At 41.8% G+C, this 20,742-nt stretch overlaps 1 protein-coding gene across 4 annotated transcripts in view; it reads right to left on the reverse strand.

The window, feature by feature from the left end:
• Positions 1-4,883: 4,883 nt before the first annotated feature.
• The window catches only part of jak2b (Janus kinase 2b), a 39,156-nt gene continuing 23,297 nt past the window's right edge, over positions 4,884-20,742 (reverse strand). For 3 of the 4 annotated variants that reach the window (XM_021605570.3, XM_021605568.3, XM_090237198.1), the window contains 19 exons: positions 20,425-20,716; positions 17,969-18,088; positions 17,655-17,812; positions 17,435-17,546; positions 17,072-17,258; positions 16,299-16,423; positions 15,976-16,110; positions 15,660-15,747; positions 15,024-15,151; positions 14,647-14,785; positions 14,193-14,344; positions 13,915-14,065; positions 13,432-13,568; positions 13,016-13,205; positions 10,123-10,247; positions 9,734-9,906; positions 8,430-8,547; positions 5,838-5,951; positions 4,884-5,567 (listed from right to left, as the gene is read on the reverse strand). In XM_021605570.3, the coding sequence (XP_021461245.1) occupies positions 5,460-5,567; positions 5,838-5,951; positions 8,430-8,547; positions 9,734-9,906; positions 10,123-10,247; positions 13,016-13,205; positions 13,432-13,568; positions 13,915-14,065; positions 14,193-14,344; positions 14,647-14,785; positions 15,024-15,151; positions 15,660-15,747; positions 15,976-16,110; positions 16,299-16,423; positions 17,072-17,258; positions 17,435-17,546; positions 17,655-17,812; positions 17,969-18,088; positions 20,425-20,716 (2,752 nt within the window). In that variant the 3' untranslated portion in view covers positions 4,884-5,459. Of the gene's footprint in view, positions 5,568-5,837; positions 5,952-8,429; positions 8,548-9,733; positions 9,907-10,122; positions 10,248-10,382; positions 13,206-13,431; positions 13,569-13,914; positions 14,066-14,192; positions 14,345-14,646; positions 14,786-15,023; positions 15,152-15,659; positions 15,748-15,975; positions 16,111-16,298; positions 16,424-17,071; positions 17,259-17,434; positions 17,547-17,654; positions 17,813-17,968; positions 18,089-20,424; positions 20,717-20,742 lie in introns of all 4 variants that reach the window. The other variant, XR_016496555.1, reaches the window with a different exon arrangement.

Consider the following 20,742-nt stretch of genomic DNA (forward strand, 5'->3'; position numbering starts at 1 on the left):
TGACTAGGCCACTCAAGGACATTCACCTATCCAAATAGGGTATTTTACTGTTTTACTTTTAATTAATTTTCATATTTTTTAGAAAGAAACATTTACTTAGATATTGTGGGCTACTGTCTGTAAATAATTGGATGTGTTTTCATTTTAGGCTGTAAGGCAACATCAAAAGGTGAACATTTTGAACAGGGGTGGTGACTTTCTATACCCATTGTATCTGTTTTACTGTTAAGAAATGAAAACACTATGTATCTAGTCCCCCCATTTGGACAAATTCACTTAGTGTATTAAAGTAGTCAAAAGTGTAGTATTTCTTGTATGCAAGGACTACATCAAGCTTGTGACTCTACAAACGTTTTGGATGAATTTGCAGTTTGTTTTGGATGATGTTTTTCCCAACAGGAACTGAATGGTGAATCATGTCTTGTGCCATTTTGGAGTCTACATTCATCCTAATAAGGAAAATCATGAATGAATCATTTAGTCATATCATTGAAGAAACATTAAGTGGATGCTACCATGATTATGGATAATCATAAATGAATCATGAATGTATGAGTGAGGTTACAGAGGCACAAAGATCATACTCCCCAAAAAATGCTTATCTTCCCTGTTATTGGTAATTGTGAGAGGGTAGCATTTTGTTGCAGCCTCTGAACGGCATCATTATTCATGATTTTTCTTATCAGGATTCATTTGAAGTGTTCAAAATAATCTTACCTACTTAATTAGAAATAAAATGACTCTAGTCATCATTCAGTTACTATTGGGCAAAACATAATCCAAAACACAATCAAAACAAACTGCTTGATTAGATAAGCATTCAACCCCCTGAGTCAATACATGTTTGATGCACCTTTGGAAGAGATTACAGCTGGGAGTCTAAGTCTCCAAGAGCTTTGCACATCTGGATTGTACAATATTTTGCCCATTGTTGTTTTTTTAAATATGTCCAGCTCTGTTAAGTTGGTTGTTGATCATGGCTAGACAGCCATTTTCAAGTCTTACCATAGATTTTCAAGACAATTTAAGTCAAAACTGTAACTAGGCCACACAGGAACATTCAACATTGTCTTGGTAAGCAACTCCAGTGTATATTTGGCCTTGTGTTTTAGGTTATTTTCCTGTTGAAAGTTGAATGTCTCCCAGTGTCTGTTGGAAAGCAGACTGAACCAGTTTTCCTCTAGGGGTTTGCCTGTGCTTAGCCCAATTCCATTTATTTTTTATCCTAAACAACCTACCTAGTCCTTTCAAATGACAAGCATACCCATAACATGATAGAGCCACTGTCATGTTTGGAAATACTGAGCGGTACTCAGTGATGTGGTAAATGACCTTTTAATGGCATCAGACCGAGGCTCTGCATCTGTCCTCGTGCTCCTAGACCTTAGTGCTGCTTTTGATACCATCGATCACCACATTCTTTTGGAGAGATTGGAAACCCAAATTGGTCTACACGGACAAGTTCTGGCCTGGTTTAGATCTTATCTGTCGGAAAGATATCCGTTTGCCTCTGTGAATGACTTGTCCTCTGACAAATCAACTGTACATTTCGGTGTTCTTTAAGGTTCCGTTTTAGGACCACTATTGTTTTCACTATATATTTGACCTCTTGGGGATGTCATTCGAAAAACATAACGTTAACTTTCACTGTTATGCGGATGACACACAGCTGTACATTTCAATGAAACATGGTGAAGCCCCAAAATTGCCCTTGCTAGAAGCCTGTATTTCAGACATAAGGAAGTGGATGGCTGCAAACTTTCTACTTTTAAACTCGGACAAAACAGAGATGCTTGTTCTAGGTCCCAAGAAACAAAGAGATCTTCTGTTGAATCTGACAATTAATGTTAATGGTTGTACAGTCGTCTCAAATAAAACTGTGAAGGACCTCGGCGTTACTCTGGACCCTGATCTCTCTTTTGAAGAACATATCAAAACTGTTTCAAGGGCAGCTTTTTTCCATCTACGTAACATTGCAAAAATCAGAAACTTTCTGTCCAAAAATGATGGAGAAAAATTAATCCATGCTTTTGTTACTTCTAGGTTAGACTACTGCAATGCTTTACTTTCCGGCTACCCAGATAAAGCACTAAATAAACTTCAGTTAGTGCTAAATACGGCTGCTAGAATCCTGACTAGAACCAAAAAATTTGATCATATTACTCCAGTGCTAGCCTCTCTACACTGGCTTCCTGTCAAAGCAAGGGCTGATTTCAAGGTTTTACTGCTAACCTACAAAGCATTACATGGGCTTGCTCCTACCTATCTCTCCGATTTGGTCCTGCCGTACATACCTACACGTACGCTACGGTCACAAGACACAGGCCTCCTAATTTTCCCTAGAATTTCTAAGCAAACAGCTGGAGGCAGGGCTTTCTCCTATAGAGCTCCATTTTTATGGAATGGTCTGCCTACCCATGTGAGAGACACAAACGCGGTGGATTGAGTTGGTTGAGTCACTGATGTGATATTCCTGTCTGGGTTGGCGCCCCCCCTTGGGTTGTGCCGTGGCGGAGATCTTTGTGGGCTATACTCGGCCTTGTCTCAGGATGGTAAGTTGGTGGTTGAAGATATCCCTCTAGTGGTGTGGGGGCTGTGCTTTGGCAAAGTGGGTGGGGTTATATCCTTCCTGTTTGGCCCTGTCTGGGGGTATCATCGGATGGGGCCACAGTGTCTCCTGACCCCTCCTGTCTCAGCCTCCAGTATTTATGCTGCAGTAGTTTGTGTCGGGGGGCTAGGGTCAGTTTGTATATCTGGAGTACTTCTCCTGTCTTATCCGGTGTCCTGTGTGAATTTAAGTATGCTCTCTCTAATTCTCTCTTTCTCTCTTTCTTTCTCTCTCTCGGAGGACTTGAGCCCTAGGACCATGCCTCAGGACTACCTGGCATGATGACCACCTGGCCGTGCTGCTGCTCCAGTTTCAACTGTTCTGCCTGCGGCTATGGAATCCTGACCTGTTCACCGGACGTGCTACCTGTCCCAGACCTATTATTTGACCATGCTGGTCATTTATGAACATTTGAACATCTTGGCCATGTTCTGTCATAATCTCCACCCGGCACAGCCAGAAGAGGACTGGCCACCCCTCATAGCCTGGTTCCTCTCTAGGTTTCTTCCTAGGTTTTGGCCTTTCTAGGGAGTTTTTCCTAGCCAACGTGCTTCAACACCTGCATTGCTTGCTGTTTGGGATTTTAAGCTTGGTTTCTGTACAGCACTTTGAGATATCAGCTGAGGTACAAAGGGCTATATAAATACATTTGATGTGTTGTATTTACCCCAAAATAATGCTTTTTATTCAAGAACAAAAGTGTATTTCTTTGCCACAGTTTTTGCAGTATTTCTTTAGTGCCTTATTGAAAACAGAATGCTTTCTTCTTTTCACCCTGTCATTTAAATTAGTATTGCGGAGTAACTACAATGTTGTTGATCCAACTTCAGTTTTATATCACAGCCATTGAAGTCTTTAATGGTTTTAAAATCACAATTGGCCTCATGGTGAAATCCCTGAGTGGTTTCCTTCCTCTCCGGCAACTGAGTTAGGAAGGACGCTTGTATCTTTGTAGTGACTGGGTGTATTGATACACCATGCAAAGTGTAATTAATAACTTCCCCATGCTCAAATGGGGATTCAATGTCTGCTTTTTATTTTATTTTTACCAATCTACCAATAGATGACCTTCTTTGTAAGGCATTGGAAAACCTCCCTGGTTGAATGTGTGCTTGGGATCAACAGATACTTTTATGTGTGGGGTAGAGAGATGGGGTAGTCATTCAAAAATCATGTTAAACACTATTATTGCAAACAGCGTGAGTCCATGCAACTTATGTGACTTGCAATGAACATTTTTATTCCTGAACTTATTTAGGCTTGCCATAACAAAAAGGTTGATTACTAATTGACTCAAGACATTCCAGCTTTTCATTTTTAATTAATTTGTAAAAATGTCTAAAAACATAATTCCACTTTGACATTATGGGGTATTGTGTGTAGATCAGTGACACACAATCTCAATTTAATCCATTTTAAATTCAGGCTGTAACAAAATGTTGAAAAAGTCAAGGGGTGTGAATACTTTCTGAAGGCACTGTATGTATGAAAATACCCTCAAATAAGATCTGGCATTCTGTACTGTCGCTTCATATGAAACATTTGATCTCAAATCCAAAGTATAAAGTATGGAGTATGGAATATAAAGCCCCCCCCCCAAAAAAAATATTCAATGTCCAAATACATATGGAGGGGAATGCATGTAGACACATTTTAACAAATAGAAGAATCTGTCATAATCTTTGAAAAACGTCAGTAAACTTGTACCTGGGTTTATTCACTGACCAGTTGTGACCCCTGGATTTGATACACTAGTTTGTAACACTCCCATTTTGTAATGATGTGGGGAGAAAATGCATGAGATGTTGCAATAATAAAGTAGCTCTAGGAAAAATAAAGTATCTCTAGGAACTTAAAGGCAAGTGGTGTCAAGTATATGAAAGGGATTGTGTAGGACTATGCACCATAATGTCTTGATAGAGTTCAATGTTAGCTGACAAACCCAACTAGTGAAATTGAAGAGCTCATGTCACACTAAGATTATACTGATAGTGTGACCCTATACAAATGAAAGAGATCTTGTGATTTGAGGAGTGATATGATGAGTAGCCTGTTCGGTTGAAGGGATATTTTTAGAATGGACATGGGATATGGAAGGAATGAGTGTCACACACTCTCAACTACTGTTGAACTATCCTCAAGCAGAGTTCTGACTGTGTACAAAGTATCAGAAGAGTCCTATAATCTGTACAGACCTTGAACATAGTATTATTGACTGTAAGGCCAGCAGAAGAAATTACTGACCCCACTAACGGGTTTTTGAAAAACATTCTACAACCCTTTTTCATATAGCATGGATATATATTTTAATCTTACAACACCTGCTTCACAATGGAATTTTAAATCAATGGATTTTTACATCTCTAAATGTACTTCATTTACACTGACTTCTTGTCTAACATTTCAAATACAGACTGCAGTGTATTCTTTTCATTTTATAAAATTATAAAATCCTCTTGACATATGTACACAAATATATGTATATACATCCAGAAAACGACACAAATAGAAGAAACATTCCGTTCCATCAGTCCAGCATACTTTCATTTTTCAGATGGGGGGACAGAAAGGTGAAGGCTAGCCCTGCTAGCTTAGAAAACAAAGGGCTGGAGAAGAAAAGAAAAAACACACTCAAGAGAAATGAGACCTTGTTTGATACAAGTGTCTCTATAGTGTCCTGGTAGAAGATCTTGTTCTCAGTCCAATCTATTGCCACACTGCAAAAGGACAGGGGGGGCGGTCACACACACACACGCACACACACACACGCACACGCACACACACACACACACGGCAACCAAGTGAATGCAGAAAAACAGTCTCTTAGAAGAGGGGCACTTAGGGTGTTTGTCTACGTATCCTTGCTGTCACGGAACAGGTCGACACGCAGGGCCAGCTCCTTGAAGGAGGGCCGCAAACATGGGTCTTTATCCCAGCATTCCTGCATTATCTCATGCATCTGAGAGAACGAGAGAGAGAACCAAAGACATGTTTATTTGGGATGGTCACAACTGGTAGCCTTCCTATGGTATATATTCATTGAAATCTGATTGTAACATAAACATGTTACCATTCACTCACATTGCTCAGTTAAGGTACTAAGTTAACTGTGGAAACCGCAACCCCTCTTTTACACATATGACACTGCCTCATTAAGAAAGGCATACGCACTATATAGACTGAACAATGCAAGACAAAACGGACATAATGACTACAACCCAGCCCTTACCTCCATGGGACAGCCCACAGGTTGAGGCAGCCTGCTGCCCGACTTGAGGAGCTCAATGAGATGATAAACAATCAGCTGGCCCTTCTTGTCATTACCCATCATGCCCATGAACATCTGAGGATGTGGAGAAAGGATGGTTGGTCAGGTGTGAACTACAAATGATCAAACAAGTATATGTAAACTAGGTCAGTGTAACACAGGGATGTTAGCAGTTTTTTTTTTGTCTCTATTGCACACATACAGTATACTTTCCTTTATGTGCAGGCTCATGTGTATACAAATAGACTCAAGTAGAGTCTGGGACAATGTGTCTTAACATACAGTGCCTTCAGAAAGTACTCACACTCCTTCAATTTTTTCTTATTTGGTGGTGTTACAAATTAGGATTAAGATGGATTTCATTATATTTGTAAGTGTTTTATTTTACACAAAATCTACACAAAATACTCTAATGCCAAAAAAAAGCAAATATTTATGAAACATATGAAAAATAAAACACTTACATATATATCTTGATTAGATAAGTATACACCCCCCTGAGACAATACTATATTTTCAAGCCGATTTCAGTCAAAACTGTAGCTAGGCCACTCAGGAACATTCAATGTCGTCTCGGCAAGCAACCAGTGTAGATTTGGACTTGTGCTTTAGGTTACTGTCCTGCTGAAAGGTGCAATTTTCTCCAAATGTGTTGGAATTAATTAGACTGAACCAGGTTTTCCTCTAGGATTTTGCCCGTGCTTAGCTGTATTCGTCCCTAACCCGGACGACGCAAGGCCAATTGAGCGTCGCCCCATGGACCTCCCGGTCGCGGGCAGCTGCGACAGAGCCTGTGCGCGAACCCAGAGTCTCTGGTGGCACAGCTAGCGCTGCGATGCAGTGCCCTAGACCACTGCGCCACCCGGGAGGCCCCCATAGTTTGTTTTAACAGGCTATGTGATCTTAACGTAGCCTATTAAAATTACCCTGATGTTCCCCTTGACACCATGGGGCCTTTAGTCAGCCACCAATTGTGCAAGTTCTCCCACTTAAAAAGATGAGAGAGGCCTGTAATTTTCATCATAGGTACACTTCAACTCTGACAGACAAAATGAGAAAAAAAATCCAGAAAATCACAATGTAGGATTTTTAATGAATTTATTTGCAAATTATGGTGGAAAATAAGTATTTGGTCAATAACAAAAGTTTATCTCAATACTTTGTTATATACCCTTTGTTGGCAATGACAGAGGTCAAACGTTTTCTGTAAGTCTTCACAAGGTTTTCACACACTGTTGCTGGTATTTTGGCCCATTCCTTCATGCAGAGCTCCTCTAAAGCAGTGATGTTTTGGGGCTGTTGCTGGGCAACACGGACTTTCAACTCCCTCCAAAGATTTTCTATGGGGTTGAAATCTGGAGACTGGCTAGGCCACTCCAGGACCTTGAAATGCTTCTTACGAAGCCACTCCTTCATTGCCCGGGCGGTGTGTTTGGGATCATTGCCATGCTGAATGACCCAGCCACGTTTCATCTTCAATGCCCTTGCTGATGGAAGGAGGTTTTCACTCAAAATCTCACGATACATGGCCCCATTCATTCTTTCCTTTAAACGGATCAGTCGTCCTGGTCCTTTTGCAGAAAAACAGCCCCAAAGCATGATGTTTCCACCCCCATGCTTCACAGTATGTATTGTTTTGGTTTCATCTGACCATATGACATTCTCCCAATCTTCTTCTGGATCATCCAAATGCTCTCTAGCAAACTTCAGACGGGCCTGGACATGTACTGGCTTAAGCAGGGGGACACGTCTGGCACTGCAAGATTTGAGTCCCTGGCGGCGTAGTGTGTTACTGATGGTAGACTTTGTTACTTTGGTCCCAGATTTCTGCAGGTCATTCAATAGGTCCCCCCGTGTGGTTCTGGGATTTTTGCTCACCGTTCTTGTGATCATTTTGACTCCACGGGGTGAGATCTTGCGTGGAGCCCCAGTTCGAGGGAGATTGTCAGTGGTCTTGTATGTCTTCCATTTCCTAATAATTGCTCCCACAGTTGATTTCTTCAAACCAAGCTGCTTACCTATTGCAGATTCAGTCTTCCCAGCCTGGTGCAGGTCTACAATTTTGTTTCTGGTGTCCTTTGACAGCTCTTTGGTCTTGGCCATAGTGGAGTTTGGAGTGTGACTGTTTGAGGTTGTGGTGTCTTTTATACTGATAACAAGTTCAAACAGGTGCCATTAATACAGGTAACGAGTGGAGGACAGAGGAGCCTCTTAAAGAAGAAGTTACAGGTCTGTGAGAGCCAGAAATCTTGCTTGTTTGTAGGTGACCAAATACTTATTTTCCACCATAATTTGCAAATAAATTCATTAAAAATCCTACAATGTGATTTTCTGGATTTTTTTTCTTCTCATTTTGTCTGTCATAGTTGAAGTGTACCTATGATGAAAATTACAGGCCTCTCATCTTTTTAAGTGGGAGAACTTGCACAATTGGTGACTGACTAAATACTTTTTGCCCCACTGTACAAGTATCAAGTATTTAATGAGACAACATATTAGCTGTATTTGAAGAAAAAAAAAAATCAGAGAAGGGAGAGAGAGGGATGAACTCACTGCAGGAGGGCTGCAGTTCTTGTCGCTGTGGGTGAACAGTTCATAGAGCACTACACCAAAGCTCCAGATGTCAGAAGCCACAGAGAACTTGCTTTCCGTCAGAGACTCTGGGGCATACCTGCACAACAACACAAAAAAGTGTCCCAAATCTCTCTCTTATTCTTCTCTCAAAAAAAGGATGACTAGGAATTACAGTTACACCACATAGGAAGCCAAGGAAATGGGTGAAAACGAACAGCTAAAGCACAAATCTAACACAGGAACTAACAATAAAGTCAGGATCAAGATTGCACAGTTCATAGAACTCTAAACTAGGGCTGGACGATATGTTCAAAATACAGTATCATATCACAATATTATCAAATTTTTTTTACAGAATGATGGCATTTGACAGTTGTTTATGTTTTTGAATAATGAAAGTTCTAAATAAGCTTCGAGTAGTGCATGACCCTAGGATGGCAACACAAATTCTAATTGGATTTAACGGAGCTTTCTCTATTCTGACTGTTTTAAAACAGGGGTGTCAAACTCATTCCATGGCCAAGTGTCTGCTGGTATTTGGTTTCACCTTTCAATTTGTATCCAATTAAGATTAACAACCAGGTGAGGGGAGTTCCTAACTAATCAGTGACCCCAATTAATCTAATCGCGTACACGGGAGGAGTGAAAACCTGCAAACACTCGGCCCTCCATGCAATGAGTTTTGACACGTGTTTTAAACTGTTTAGTCAACTTCAACCCAAAATAATTTTCAGCATTTACCAATTTTTGCTATCATTTCCACACTGTGGCTTGTTTGTTTTGTCTTTATCATCAAAAAGTCACTTTTCCCTTATTTTTCTCTGTAACCATGTTTCCATCCACAGTTTTTATGCGAGTAAAGGCAAACTGTATAAATAATCATCACGACAGCTTTGTTAGAAACAGGAAGTTTCAGTACAATTTTATAAATTCTGGCAGATTAATATCTTCATTCGACATGTTGCGATCCTTTTGTGTCTGTAAAAACGTGTGAGAAATGGCGGTGGAAATGCCTCAATACCGGTATGTAGTAATTATATGTAAACAGCCTAGTCCTACTTTAAACGATTATGTTGGTTGACTTCAAGAAATATCATTGGTCACTACAAAAATATAAACTTTTCTGCCAGTGACCGAATAAAACTGTCCCTCCAGAATTTGCAGCGTTTTTAAAAATGATTTTCACAATATGCAATGATTTCAATGATGATAATAAGCAAGGAATTGTTAATTTTGCTAAAAAAGATAGCAGAATCCTGGAGGGGCTGCTAAATGTGTCTAACCAGAAGATGGGGCTCTCTCCAGGCTCCTTGACCATATAGTACTCCTTGTCCTGGGGCAGGACCTTGCTCAGGCCAAAGTCCCCTATCTTCACCCTCAGCTCACTCTCTACCAGGATGTTCCGGGTTGCCAGATCTCTGTGGATGTAGCGCTTGGTTGCCAGGTACTCCATACCCTGCGCACACAAAAGAACAAAGACAAAAACGTTCAGACCTCATACATGCTTTACCTTTACTTCCCACTAGGTTGCAGTCTGTATTAGAATGTTATGAACTATCACCATATGGTAAACATCAGGCATCAGTTGAGGGTAGATATCTGGATATGGAAGAATAAAACCATTATAATCAAAAGATTAAAAGTTACTTTCATATCTGGTCACTATCAGTACCTTGCATATCTGAGCGGTATAATGCACCAGTTTCATGTGGTCTATTCTCTGCTTGTTCTTGATGAGGTAATCTCTCAGACTCCCATAGGGCAGGTATTCCATGATCAGTCGCAGGTTTCTCCGACCTGCAGACAACAAACAAATAGAGAAACATTCACCTCTGCACTGACTTAGGATTCTACGAATAACTTGCTGAACTTGTCTTGTCTTCTGACTGAATTAAAAGGATCTGTTGGAGTTACAAGGCAACTACTATTCACCTTCTGTGCACCAGCGACTCCTGTGGCGGGCCGGGCGCAGTGCGCGCTAACCAAGGTTGCCAGGTGCACGGTGTTTCCTCCGACACATTGGTGTGGCTGGCTTCCGGGTTGGATGCGCGCTGTGTTAAGAAGCAGTGTGGCTTGGTTGGGTTGTGTATCGGAGGACGCATGACTTTCAACCTTCGTCTCTCCCGAGCCCGTACGGGAGTTGTAGTGATGAGACAAGATAGTAGCTACTAACAATTGGATACCACGAAATTGGGGAGAAAAAGGGGGTACATTTTTTTTTAAACACACAAAAAAAACACCAAAAAAGTGTATTCTAGACTTATCTTTTCAGAAGCAAACGGGTTACTAATGATCGGATCCTGGACTAACAGGTTACTGGATCTTCGACTTCGCCCACGACTGTGTGGCCATGCACGACTAACACCATTATCAAGTTCGCTGACGACACAACGGTGGTAGGCCTGATCACAGGCAACAATGAGTCAGCCTACAGGGAGGAGGTCAGTGACTGGCAGCGTGGTGCCAGAGGGTTATGCTACAGAGGGTTATGCTACAGAGGGTTATGCTACAGAGGGTTATGCTACAGAGGGTATTGCTACAGAGGGTATTGCTACAGAGGGTTATGCGGACAGCCCAGTACATCACTGGGGCCGAGCTCCCTGCCATCCAGGGCCTCTATATCAGGCGGTGTGAAAAGGCGGCCTGGAAAATCGTCTAAGACCCCAACCACCCAAGCCATAGACAATTTTCTCTGCTGCCGCATCGCAAGAGGTACTGGTGCATCAAGTCTGACACCAACAGGCTCTTGAACATCTTATAGCCCCAAGCAATACGACTGATAAAAAGCTACACGGACCGAGTTTACCTTGCATCTTATTGACCTTATATTTCAGTGTCTTGACGCACACTTACAGGGCCCTACACACTCACGCCATCATTTTCTCACTCACACAAAATATGAACATACATTTATACACTCTACACACCTACTCACATGCAAGCTGCTGCTACTCTGTTTATTTTATCCTGTTGCCTAGTCCCCTTACTCCTACACACATCTACCTCCATCACTCCAGTATCCCTGCACATTGTAAATATGGTATTGGAACTGACCATGTACATAGTATGTTTACTTACTTATTGTGTTCTTCATATTTCATCTTATTTCTCATGTGTTTTTTTCTAGTATTACATTGTTATTGATTATTGCATTGTTGGGTTTTGAGTTTGCAAGAAAGACATTTCATTGTACTTGTGTATGTGACATTAAAACTTTAAACTTGAGCCTTAAAAGGTATACTTCAGGGTTTTGGCAATGAAGCGTTAGCGCAATGGCTGGAAGTTTATGGGTATCTGCTAGCATGCTAGTACATTGAACAAAAATATTAAAGCAACATGTAAAGTGTTGGTCCCGTGTTTCATGACCCGAAATGTTCCATATGCACAATAAGCTTCTTTCGCTCAAATGTTGTGCACAAATTTGTTTACATCCCTGTTAGTGGGAATTTCTCCTATGACAAGATAATCCATCCACCTGACAGGTGTGGCATATCAAGAAGCTGATTAAACAGTATGATCATTACACCGGTGCACCTTGTGCTGGGGACAATAAAAGGCCACTCTAAAATGTGCAGTTTTGTCACACAACCTAATGACACAGATGTCTCAAGTTTTGAGGGAGTGTGAAATTAGCATGCTGATTGCAGGAATGTCCACCAGAGCTATTGCCAGATAATTGAATGTTAATTTCTCTACCATAAGCTACCTCCAACTTCGTTTTAGAGAATGTGGCATTACGTCCAACCGGCCTCACAACCGCAGACCACGTTAACCACGCCAGCCCAGGACCTCCACACCCGGCCTCTCCACCTGCGGGATCGTCTGAGAACAGCCACCAGGACAGCTGATTAAACTGAGTATTTCTGTCTGTAATAAAGCCCTTTTGTGGGAAAAAAATGATTCTGATTGACTGGGGCTGGCTCCCCAGTGGGTGGGCCTATGCCCTCCCAGGCCTACCTATGGCTGCGCCCCTGCCCAGTCATGTGAATTCCATAGATTAGGGCCTAATTTATTTATTTCAATTGATTGATTTACTCAGTAATATCATTGAAATTGTTGCATGTTGGGTTAATAGTTTTGTTCAGTATAAATACCCATAGACCTCCAGTCATTGCGTTAATGCTAGTTAGCATTGGCTCGCACAACTACTGTACCTCTAACTTCCTTCATACTGGACACAGAGACATAAGTTGTTGCCATATGTAGGACAGTGACTTGTAAAGTGAACTGAGGAGTTAGCTCCTCTCCTCGATTGCCTCCTCCGGCCAAAGATACTCAGGTGTATCCTATTGCAGAATTGTTTTGAAATCCGCCACACCCCCTTTGAATCACCTGTTGTTTTCTCGGAGGAGAAAATCATGCACATGTAAAATGGTATGCTACTTATCCATGTATAGATCTATACATAGATGTACCTTACCACTTTACATACGTATTTTGGGATTCCTCTTCTGTAAACGTAATTTGCCTGATGATGCAGTAGTGGAGAGTAATTTCAATTGGACCTTTTTCGAAAGGAGGAAAGGATGCGAGGAATCAAGCCAATCCCACACGTCACACGGTACCTGCGCTGTAAGACACTCCTTTATATTTGACGATATTCTCATGCTGAAGAGACTTTAGTATCTCGATCTCCCGCTCAAAGTCCCGCATGTGCTCTGCCGTGCTGTGCTGAAGCTTCTTCACAGCCACAACCTCCCCAGTGTTGTCCTGGAGTGGGTCGTATCGGCACATCTCCACACTGCCAAAGTTACCCTGATGGAAGAAACCAACATGATTAAGTAGGACGGAAGAGATGACATTAAATTCAGCTGATTACTTAATGAAGCGCTTTGAGACGGAATCAGACACATCCACAAACGAGAACACTGTGTGGTGTTCAAAGACCATGAATGATCATCTGTGGTCATCATTGTTCATGACAATGAGTGTGATTCCTTAGCTTGTGGCCATCATTGGCTGTGATACTGTGGTTCCTTACCTTGCCTAACTGCTGTAGGAAGATGAGGTGTCTCTCCTCAAACTGGACTGGCTCCTGGTTCTCAAAAGCCCCAGTGACCCATGGTGACGCTGCTGTTCTGTTTGGCAGGAGGTCACTCTCCACAATCAGCTCATATTCTGTGGGCAAAAACAGCACAATATCAAATCACACATGTTCAAGAATGACAGTATTTTTTGCAGAGACTTGTATTTTTTCCATGTCTGCTTGGATTCTCCCCATCTCTTTTAAGCCCCTAGCAGCACTTGGTCCACCTAAAACACAAACACCGGTAACAACCTAGATATAATATAGGCTGGTAATATGGCCACCATTACACCCACAATTTCCTCTTCCTATAACAACATGATGTGTGACAATTATAATAATCATGACCTCCTTGAGACAATCAACATAATGTAGAGACCTTAGGACCCATCAGTATGACCCAGTTTAAATCTGCAATGACTGTAGCAATGCACTGACCAGGAGTGAACAGGCTGTTGAGGTCCCTGATGATGACCCTGAAAGAGGGTCTGAACGTGGGCTCGTAGTCCATGCAGCTGGTGATCAGGTTAGCAAGCTCAGTCCACTTAGGAGCAGGCAGCTGGTGGCGGTCCTCGTAAAATAGGTTTTTCTGAACCAAAGAATCATTAGAGGTATGTTTGTTTGTAGTAGGACTGCATATCAAGTTGCATTAGTGTAAACATACTGCTACATATTTCTAAAACATAACCTACTGGTATAGCTGATGTGATCCTCACCTTAGAGTTGTCCAGTGTCGCCAGTGGTTTCTCCCCTCCACTGCAGATCTCCCACAGCGTTGTGCCAAAGCTCCACTTGTCTGCTGCAAGGCTCAGGTTGGTAGAATCCTCAATACATTCAGGAGGCACCCAGGGGATTCGCTCAACCAAAACTGGGCCAGACCATAATATGTAATTAATAATTCATTGACAATCAATTCACACAGCATTTAGTGTTCAATAATCATAACTCTGAAATAGTACAATATGATTTGAATATAATATCTAGGTTGTAATATTTTAAGATGTGAAAGGTCGTAAAAACGGAGGTATTCAAGGATCTTTAGAGGTGTGGCTCAGGTCAAAGCTGGGGTAACTTCCTGCACACAACTGAGTTTTGATGGATAAACGTTGCCCCCTTCTGGCAGCCTAGTGGTAACACCGGTGTATCAGAGGAAGAGAGAGGAGAACTCACTATCTTTGGGCAGGACAGTGATGCTGACACCAGGGTCACTCAGCTTGATGAAGGGGGGATTCCCAGTTTTCCGATCCTCTTCCCGGATCAGCAGGACGTTCTTGGCACAGACATTCCCATGAACAAGGTTCTTTTCCTCCTGCGGGATTGAGGGGAGGGGACAGTCAGGAGGGGAGGAGACGGGACAGTCAAGAGGGGATGGGACAGTCAGGAGCAGAGGTGCATCACACCAACTAACTAAACATTCACAAACTTCCTGCAGGCACTGATGGACTGGTGCAGTCTGTGGCTTGTAACGCTGAGAATGTATAATTATCCATAGAGTCCCTTTATCAATGAGCAGCCATGTCTGTAGTACAGGTTGGGTTCAGCCTTACCAGGAAGTGCATGGCCCAGGCAAGCTGCTTGGCCACTTGAAGCTTCCACAAGATGTTGACTGAGTTTTTGTTCTTCTTCAGGTATGTGTCCAGGGAGCCAAACTTCACATACTCCTGCACCATGATATCTGTAAGAGTTAACAGCATTTTTACAGGGGTTAAAACACAAGACATTGTCCCAAAGGATTTATCAAATGCCACTATTAACGAACCTTTTTGCAATAAAGCATTAATATCGCTATATCAGCTTTCATCGAATCAGGCCCTCCAGTCATATGCAGCACTACATTACATACCAGAGACAACATGGGTCAATCTAAAAGCAGCAGAGGAACACTCATAGGGCACAGAGGCTGGCAGATTAAGAATGGTCAGGTAAGAGGGTTTTGATGAAACAGCTCGGTATTGTAATCCCCCTAAGAATAGCCCACCTTGACTCTGCTGTGGTCTCTTCTTCAGGTTACACAGATTATTACAACGTGTCAGAGGATCATCAGTCACAGTAGGGTAGTGGACATTAAAGGATAATAACCTAAGCTTAAAACGCAGGCAGGTATTATGGATGGAGGGATACACTCATTCACTTGCTTTATCTGTTATATACATTTCCCAACTGGGACAGATTGATTGACTCACTCTCCTCCCCGCACACACACACGCCGTAGTTCAGCACCAGGTGCTTGTGAGATAGCTGGCTCATCATGCTGGCTGCCTCAAAGAAAGACTGTAGAGAAGGAGAGAGATAACCATCATTAATAAACACCGTCATCATTCATTACAGCCCACCATAGACAATGGCTGATTTAAGACAATAATGCCAATAGACATGACCACAGGCAATTAGTCACCTGCTCTTACTTTCTTTGTAGAAAGATTAAGTACTTCTTTTTTTTCCAATCAACTCAGGAAACTGTTTAATGTCTTCTATGTGTATATAATCTTAGTTTCTTACCTCCGAGTAGTTCCTGTGGGCCTTGTCCAGGACTTTCATGATGACGTCTGTTTGGTGCATCTCCCCGTAGTCTCCCAGCTCCTTGCGGACCCCTTTGAAGATCTTTGTGAATGTCCCTTGGCCTTGACTCTCAGTCTAAAAAACACACAAACAAGATATTGTCTACAATAAAAGGATGCATTCCTGAATCTTTCATTGATAAGAAACAGACACTGCATGCTGGTTATCCAAAACTGTACTAAACAGTGAGATGATGACATCTACAATTTTGCTGTATGAATGAAAATAAGACTGTGTGTCTGTGTTGAACGTGAAATGCTTACATATTCCAGGTCCTCTTTCCTGATCTTGTGGAACACCATTTGGTTGATGTTGCGCTTCTGTAGGGAGGGAGAGAGCGGCACGTCTGAGCCCTTGTTACTCCTGGATACCAGTAAACTGGACTTGTCTGTCAAGAAAAACAAGAGGACCATATAAATCAGCCTTAACCATTGACAGTATATTGAGTTTAAGTGGAGCAATGCCTCAACATGTCAAAGAACTTCTCTGCCGATTTAGAGGCAAAAAAAAAAAGTCAAGATTTAAGGTGGCACTCCAGTCTCCTTTTCACCTCATTTATCACCTGATTTACTTAACAGAAGGCACATTCAATAGCTAGTCTTGGTATGACATGGCACAAGTAGGCAAGCAAGGGGGAGGCCGGTGACATCACATCAGACGAACCCCTTGAATGGCCTACAGCTTGAAGTTTCCAGTTTTTATTTTTTAATTTAACAGGCAAGTCAGTTAAGAACAAATTCTTATTTAAAATGACGGCCTACGAACAATGGGTTAACTGCCTTGTTCAAGGGCAGAACCATTTTTACCACATCAGCTCGAGGATTCGATCTAGCGACCTTTCGGTGACTGGCCCAACGCTCTAACCACTAGGCTATTTGCCGCCCCAGTTGTGTCTAGAAAAATTATATTTTGCTCAAAACATATATTTTTACCATTAAGTGTGTGTACATTACTGTATTTATCCTTGGGATATAGTTTTTGTTTTTCAACAGGAAAAATTCCAACATAGCTGGAGTGAGTCTTTAAACTCAGTTACCTTTGGATTTGGGTGGGCAACACTTGCTGAACTGGAAAATTATGCCATCAGAGCGCACAGTCTCCTTCTGGTAGCAGCTCAGCAATTCCTGGAGGTTGCTGAAGTTCCTTTTGGTTCCACTCAGATTGAACTCTCCATTAGCAGCCTTAGTGATCTGGCAGTGCTTGTACTCAATTCCATCGTATACCTAAAGGAAAGCACAGGAGCAAGAAATTATAATCAAATCAGTGTTCCTGTGACATGATAGTTAAATATGTTCCAAACTGCTTAAATTCTACACAAAGGTTTTCTAAAATGGCAAAATTAATTAATTAAAAAAAAATCTGTTATGTACTAAAATTATAACTTAAATACATTACATACCCCCACGGTGAAGGTCAAAAAGTATTTGTTAAAGTCCTTAGCGCTGCATCGCAGGATGTACAGACCCCGCTTGTTCCCAGATTTTTGCAGTCTATTAATTGCAAAATCCATTCTGTGGAGAAGCACAGAGTGTATCTATGTATGCATCTCTGTAAGTTATTGATACACAATCAGATGATGCACAGTGCTCTATAAGGGTAGAATTCCAAACTTCACTTACGAAATGGGACCATGACAGTGGCTGGTAATGGCCTCCACCAGTGCAGGGGGTGCCACTTCTTTACAGAGGTAGTGGTGTGCATCTGTTGTCAAACGATAGTAGCCATCAATCAGCGATATAAAGGACAGAGCTTCAGAGAGGCAATTGAACTCCAGCTCCTGAGACAGTGCAAAAAGGATGAGAATACAATTGTCAAAATATTTATACAATCCAATAAAAACTAAATTTGATAGAATGAGGTTTCAATACTGTGGCTGTTTCAATGTGAATATTAAGAAAGGCTAGTGGAGGTGAGAGGCTGACGTCAGTCTTACCAGAGTCTTGCCGTCTTGTTTATTGATGGTAACCACTCGACTCTCCATCGAGCCCTCCTTATTGGCGTGTTTAATACTGATGTCAGTAACGTCTGGAAAATCACAGTAGGTCTGCAGGTCCTGCCCGGAAAAAGGTGGGAAAACAAGATGTCATTTGACTCAATCTAGAGGATGTCATTCTTCTGGAACAAAGTAAAATGTGTTGATTGAATAACCTTTAGTGCCAAGAAGCAGAAAATTGCATGACGCAATTAGTTCTAAGCCAGCAATGAGCCAAGTACAGTATTTGCTTTTGCCCATCTTCACTGTAGAAAATTAAGTCCTTGAACATTTTAAATTGTTAAACACCACAGACTGATCTGATGCAATCCATCGGCATTAGATTCCATTAGCAATGTAAGCCACTGTTGACCTACTGTAACATCTCTTAAACCCATTAATTACTCAATTATACATTAACACCTCTAACCGTGGATTAGGAAAGAATAAAAACGGCCAGGCCAAAGCTACAAAATAACATGACATCGCCACCATAAATTCAACTTCACAGTAAAACCCTCCTGACAACAGCATGAAACCATCATAGCTAGCTAAATCACTGGGATTACAGTATGAAATTATTTCATAGGCTATACTAGGGAACCGGGAGTTCAGTCATGTTTCCACTAAGTAAGAGATTCCACTCAAATCATAGTGTACTAATTTGCTGTATTGATCCTTCCACTTTCAGGGAAATACAGTGCCTTGCGAAAGTATTCGGCCCCCTTGAACTTTGCGACCTTTTGCCACATTTCAGGCTTCAAACATAAAGATATAAAACTTTTTTGTGAATAATCAACAACAAGTGGGACACAATCATGAAGTGGAACGACATTTATTGGATATTTCAAACTTTTTTAACAAATCAAAAACTGAAAAATTGGGCGTGCAAAATTATTCAGCCCCCTTAAGTTAATACTTTGTAGCGCCACCTTTTGCTGCGATTACAGCTGTAAGTCGCTTGGGGTATGTCTCTATCAGTTTTGCACATCGAGAGACTGAAATTTTTTCCCATTCCTCCTTGCAAAACAGCTCGAGCTCAGTGAGGTTGGATGGAGAGCATTTGTGAACAGCAGTTTTCAGTTCTTTCCACAGATTCTCGATTGGATTCAGGTCTGGACTTTGACTTGGCCCTTCTAACACCTGGATATGTTTATTTTTGAACCATTCCATTGTAGATTTTGCTTTATGTTTTGGATCATTGTCTTGTTGGAAGACAAATCTCCGTCCCAGTCTCAGGTCTTTTGCAGACTCCATCAGGTTTTCTTCCAGAATGGTCCTGTATTTGGCTCCATCCATCTTCCCATCAATTTTAACCATCTTCCCTGTCCCTGCTGAAGAAAAGCAGGCCCAAACCATGATGCTGCCACCACCATGTTTGACAGTGGGGATGGTGTGTTCAGGGTGATGAGCTGTGTTGCTTTTACGCCAAACATAACGTTTTGCATTGTTGCCAAAAAGTTCCATTTTGGTTTCATCTGACCAGAGCACCTTCATCCACATGTTTGGTGTGTCTCCCAGGTGGCTTGTGGCAAACTTTAAACTACACTTTTTATGGATATCTTTAAGAAATGGCTTTCTTCTTGCCACTCTTCCATAAAGGCCAGATTTGTGCAATATACGACTGATTGTTGTCCTATGGACAGAGTCTCCCACCTCAGCTGTAGATCTCTGCAGTTCATCCAGAGTGATCATGGGCCTCTTGGCTGCATCTCTGATCAGTCTTCTCCTTGTATGAGCTGAAAGTTTAGAGGGACGGCCAGGTCTTGGTAGATTTGCAGTGGTCTGATACTCCTTCCATTTCAATATTATCGCTTGCACAGTACTCCTTGGGATGTTTAAAGCTTGGGAAATCTTTTTGTATCCAAATCCGGCTTTAAACTTCTTCACAACAGTATCTCGGACCTGCCTGGTGTGTTCCTTGTTCTTCATGATGCTCTCTGCGCTTTTAACAGACCTCTGAGACTATCACAGTGCAGGTGCATTTATACGGAGACTTGATTACACACAGGTGGATTGTATTTATCATCTATCATCATTAGTCATTTAGGTCAACATTGGATCATTCAGAGATCCTCACTGAACTTCTGGAGGTTTGCTGCACTGAAAGTAAAGGGGCTGAATAATTTTACACGCCCAATTTTTCAGTTTTTGATTTGTTAAAAAAGTTTGAAATATCCAATAAATGTCGTTCCACTTCATGATTGTGTCCCACTTGTTGTTGATTATTCACAAAAAAGTTTTATATCTTTATGTTTGAAGCCTGAAATGTGGCAAAAGGTCGCAAAGTTCAAGGGGGCCGAATACTTTCGCAAGGCACTGTATCAGTCAGTGATAAGTCTGATAATTATAACATTTCAGCAAATTCCCCTTAGACAAGTGAACATGAACAATCTGGACAACCCTGCTGTGAGTACCTGCTCAGTGTCTTTGTGCCCGTCTCTGCACCACTGGATGCCATGATCAGCCGTCACGATGATGGTGACCTGCCCTGCCGAGGATTCCCTGACCTGGAAGCGTTCTGTATAGAAGGCCTGCTCGAGAGACTCCATGTTGATGAGGTATTTGAGCTTCAGGTCGCGTGCCGTAGCCCGGCACTGGCTGAACTGCTGGATGAACTTCTTAAAGCGGTAGCGGATCCTCTTCCTGGTCACGAAGTTGCAGTCCTGGATGTGAGCCCTCATTTCCTTGGGCAAGAAGGACTTGTAGCTGAGGTGACAGCGGGGAAGAATAGG

Source organism: Oncorhynchus mykiss, chromosome 6 (assembly GCF_057628025.1).
Source record: "Oncorhynchus mykiss isolate SJ-2025 chromosome 6, ASM5762802v1, whole genome shotgun sequence".
Taxonomy (NCBI): Eukaryota; Metazoa; Chordata; class Actinopteri; order Salmoniformes; family Salmonidae; genus Oncorhynchus; species Oncorhynchus mykiss.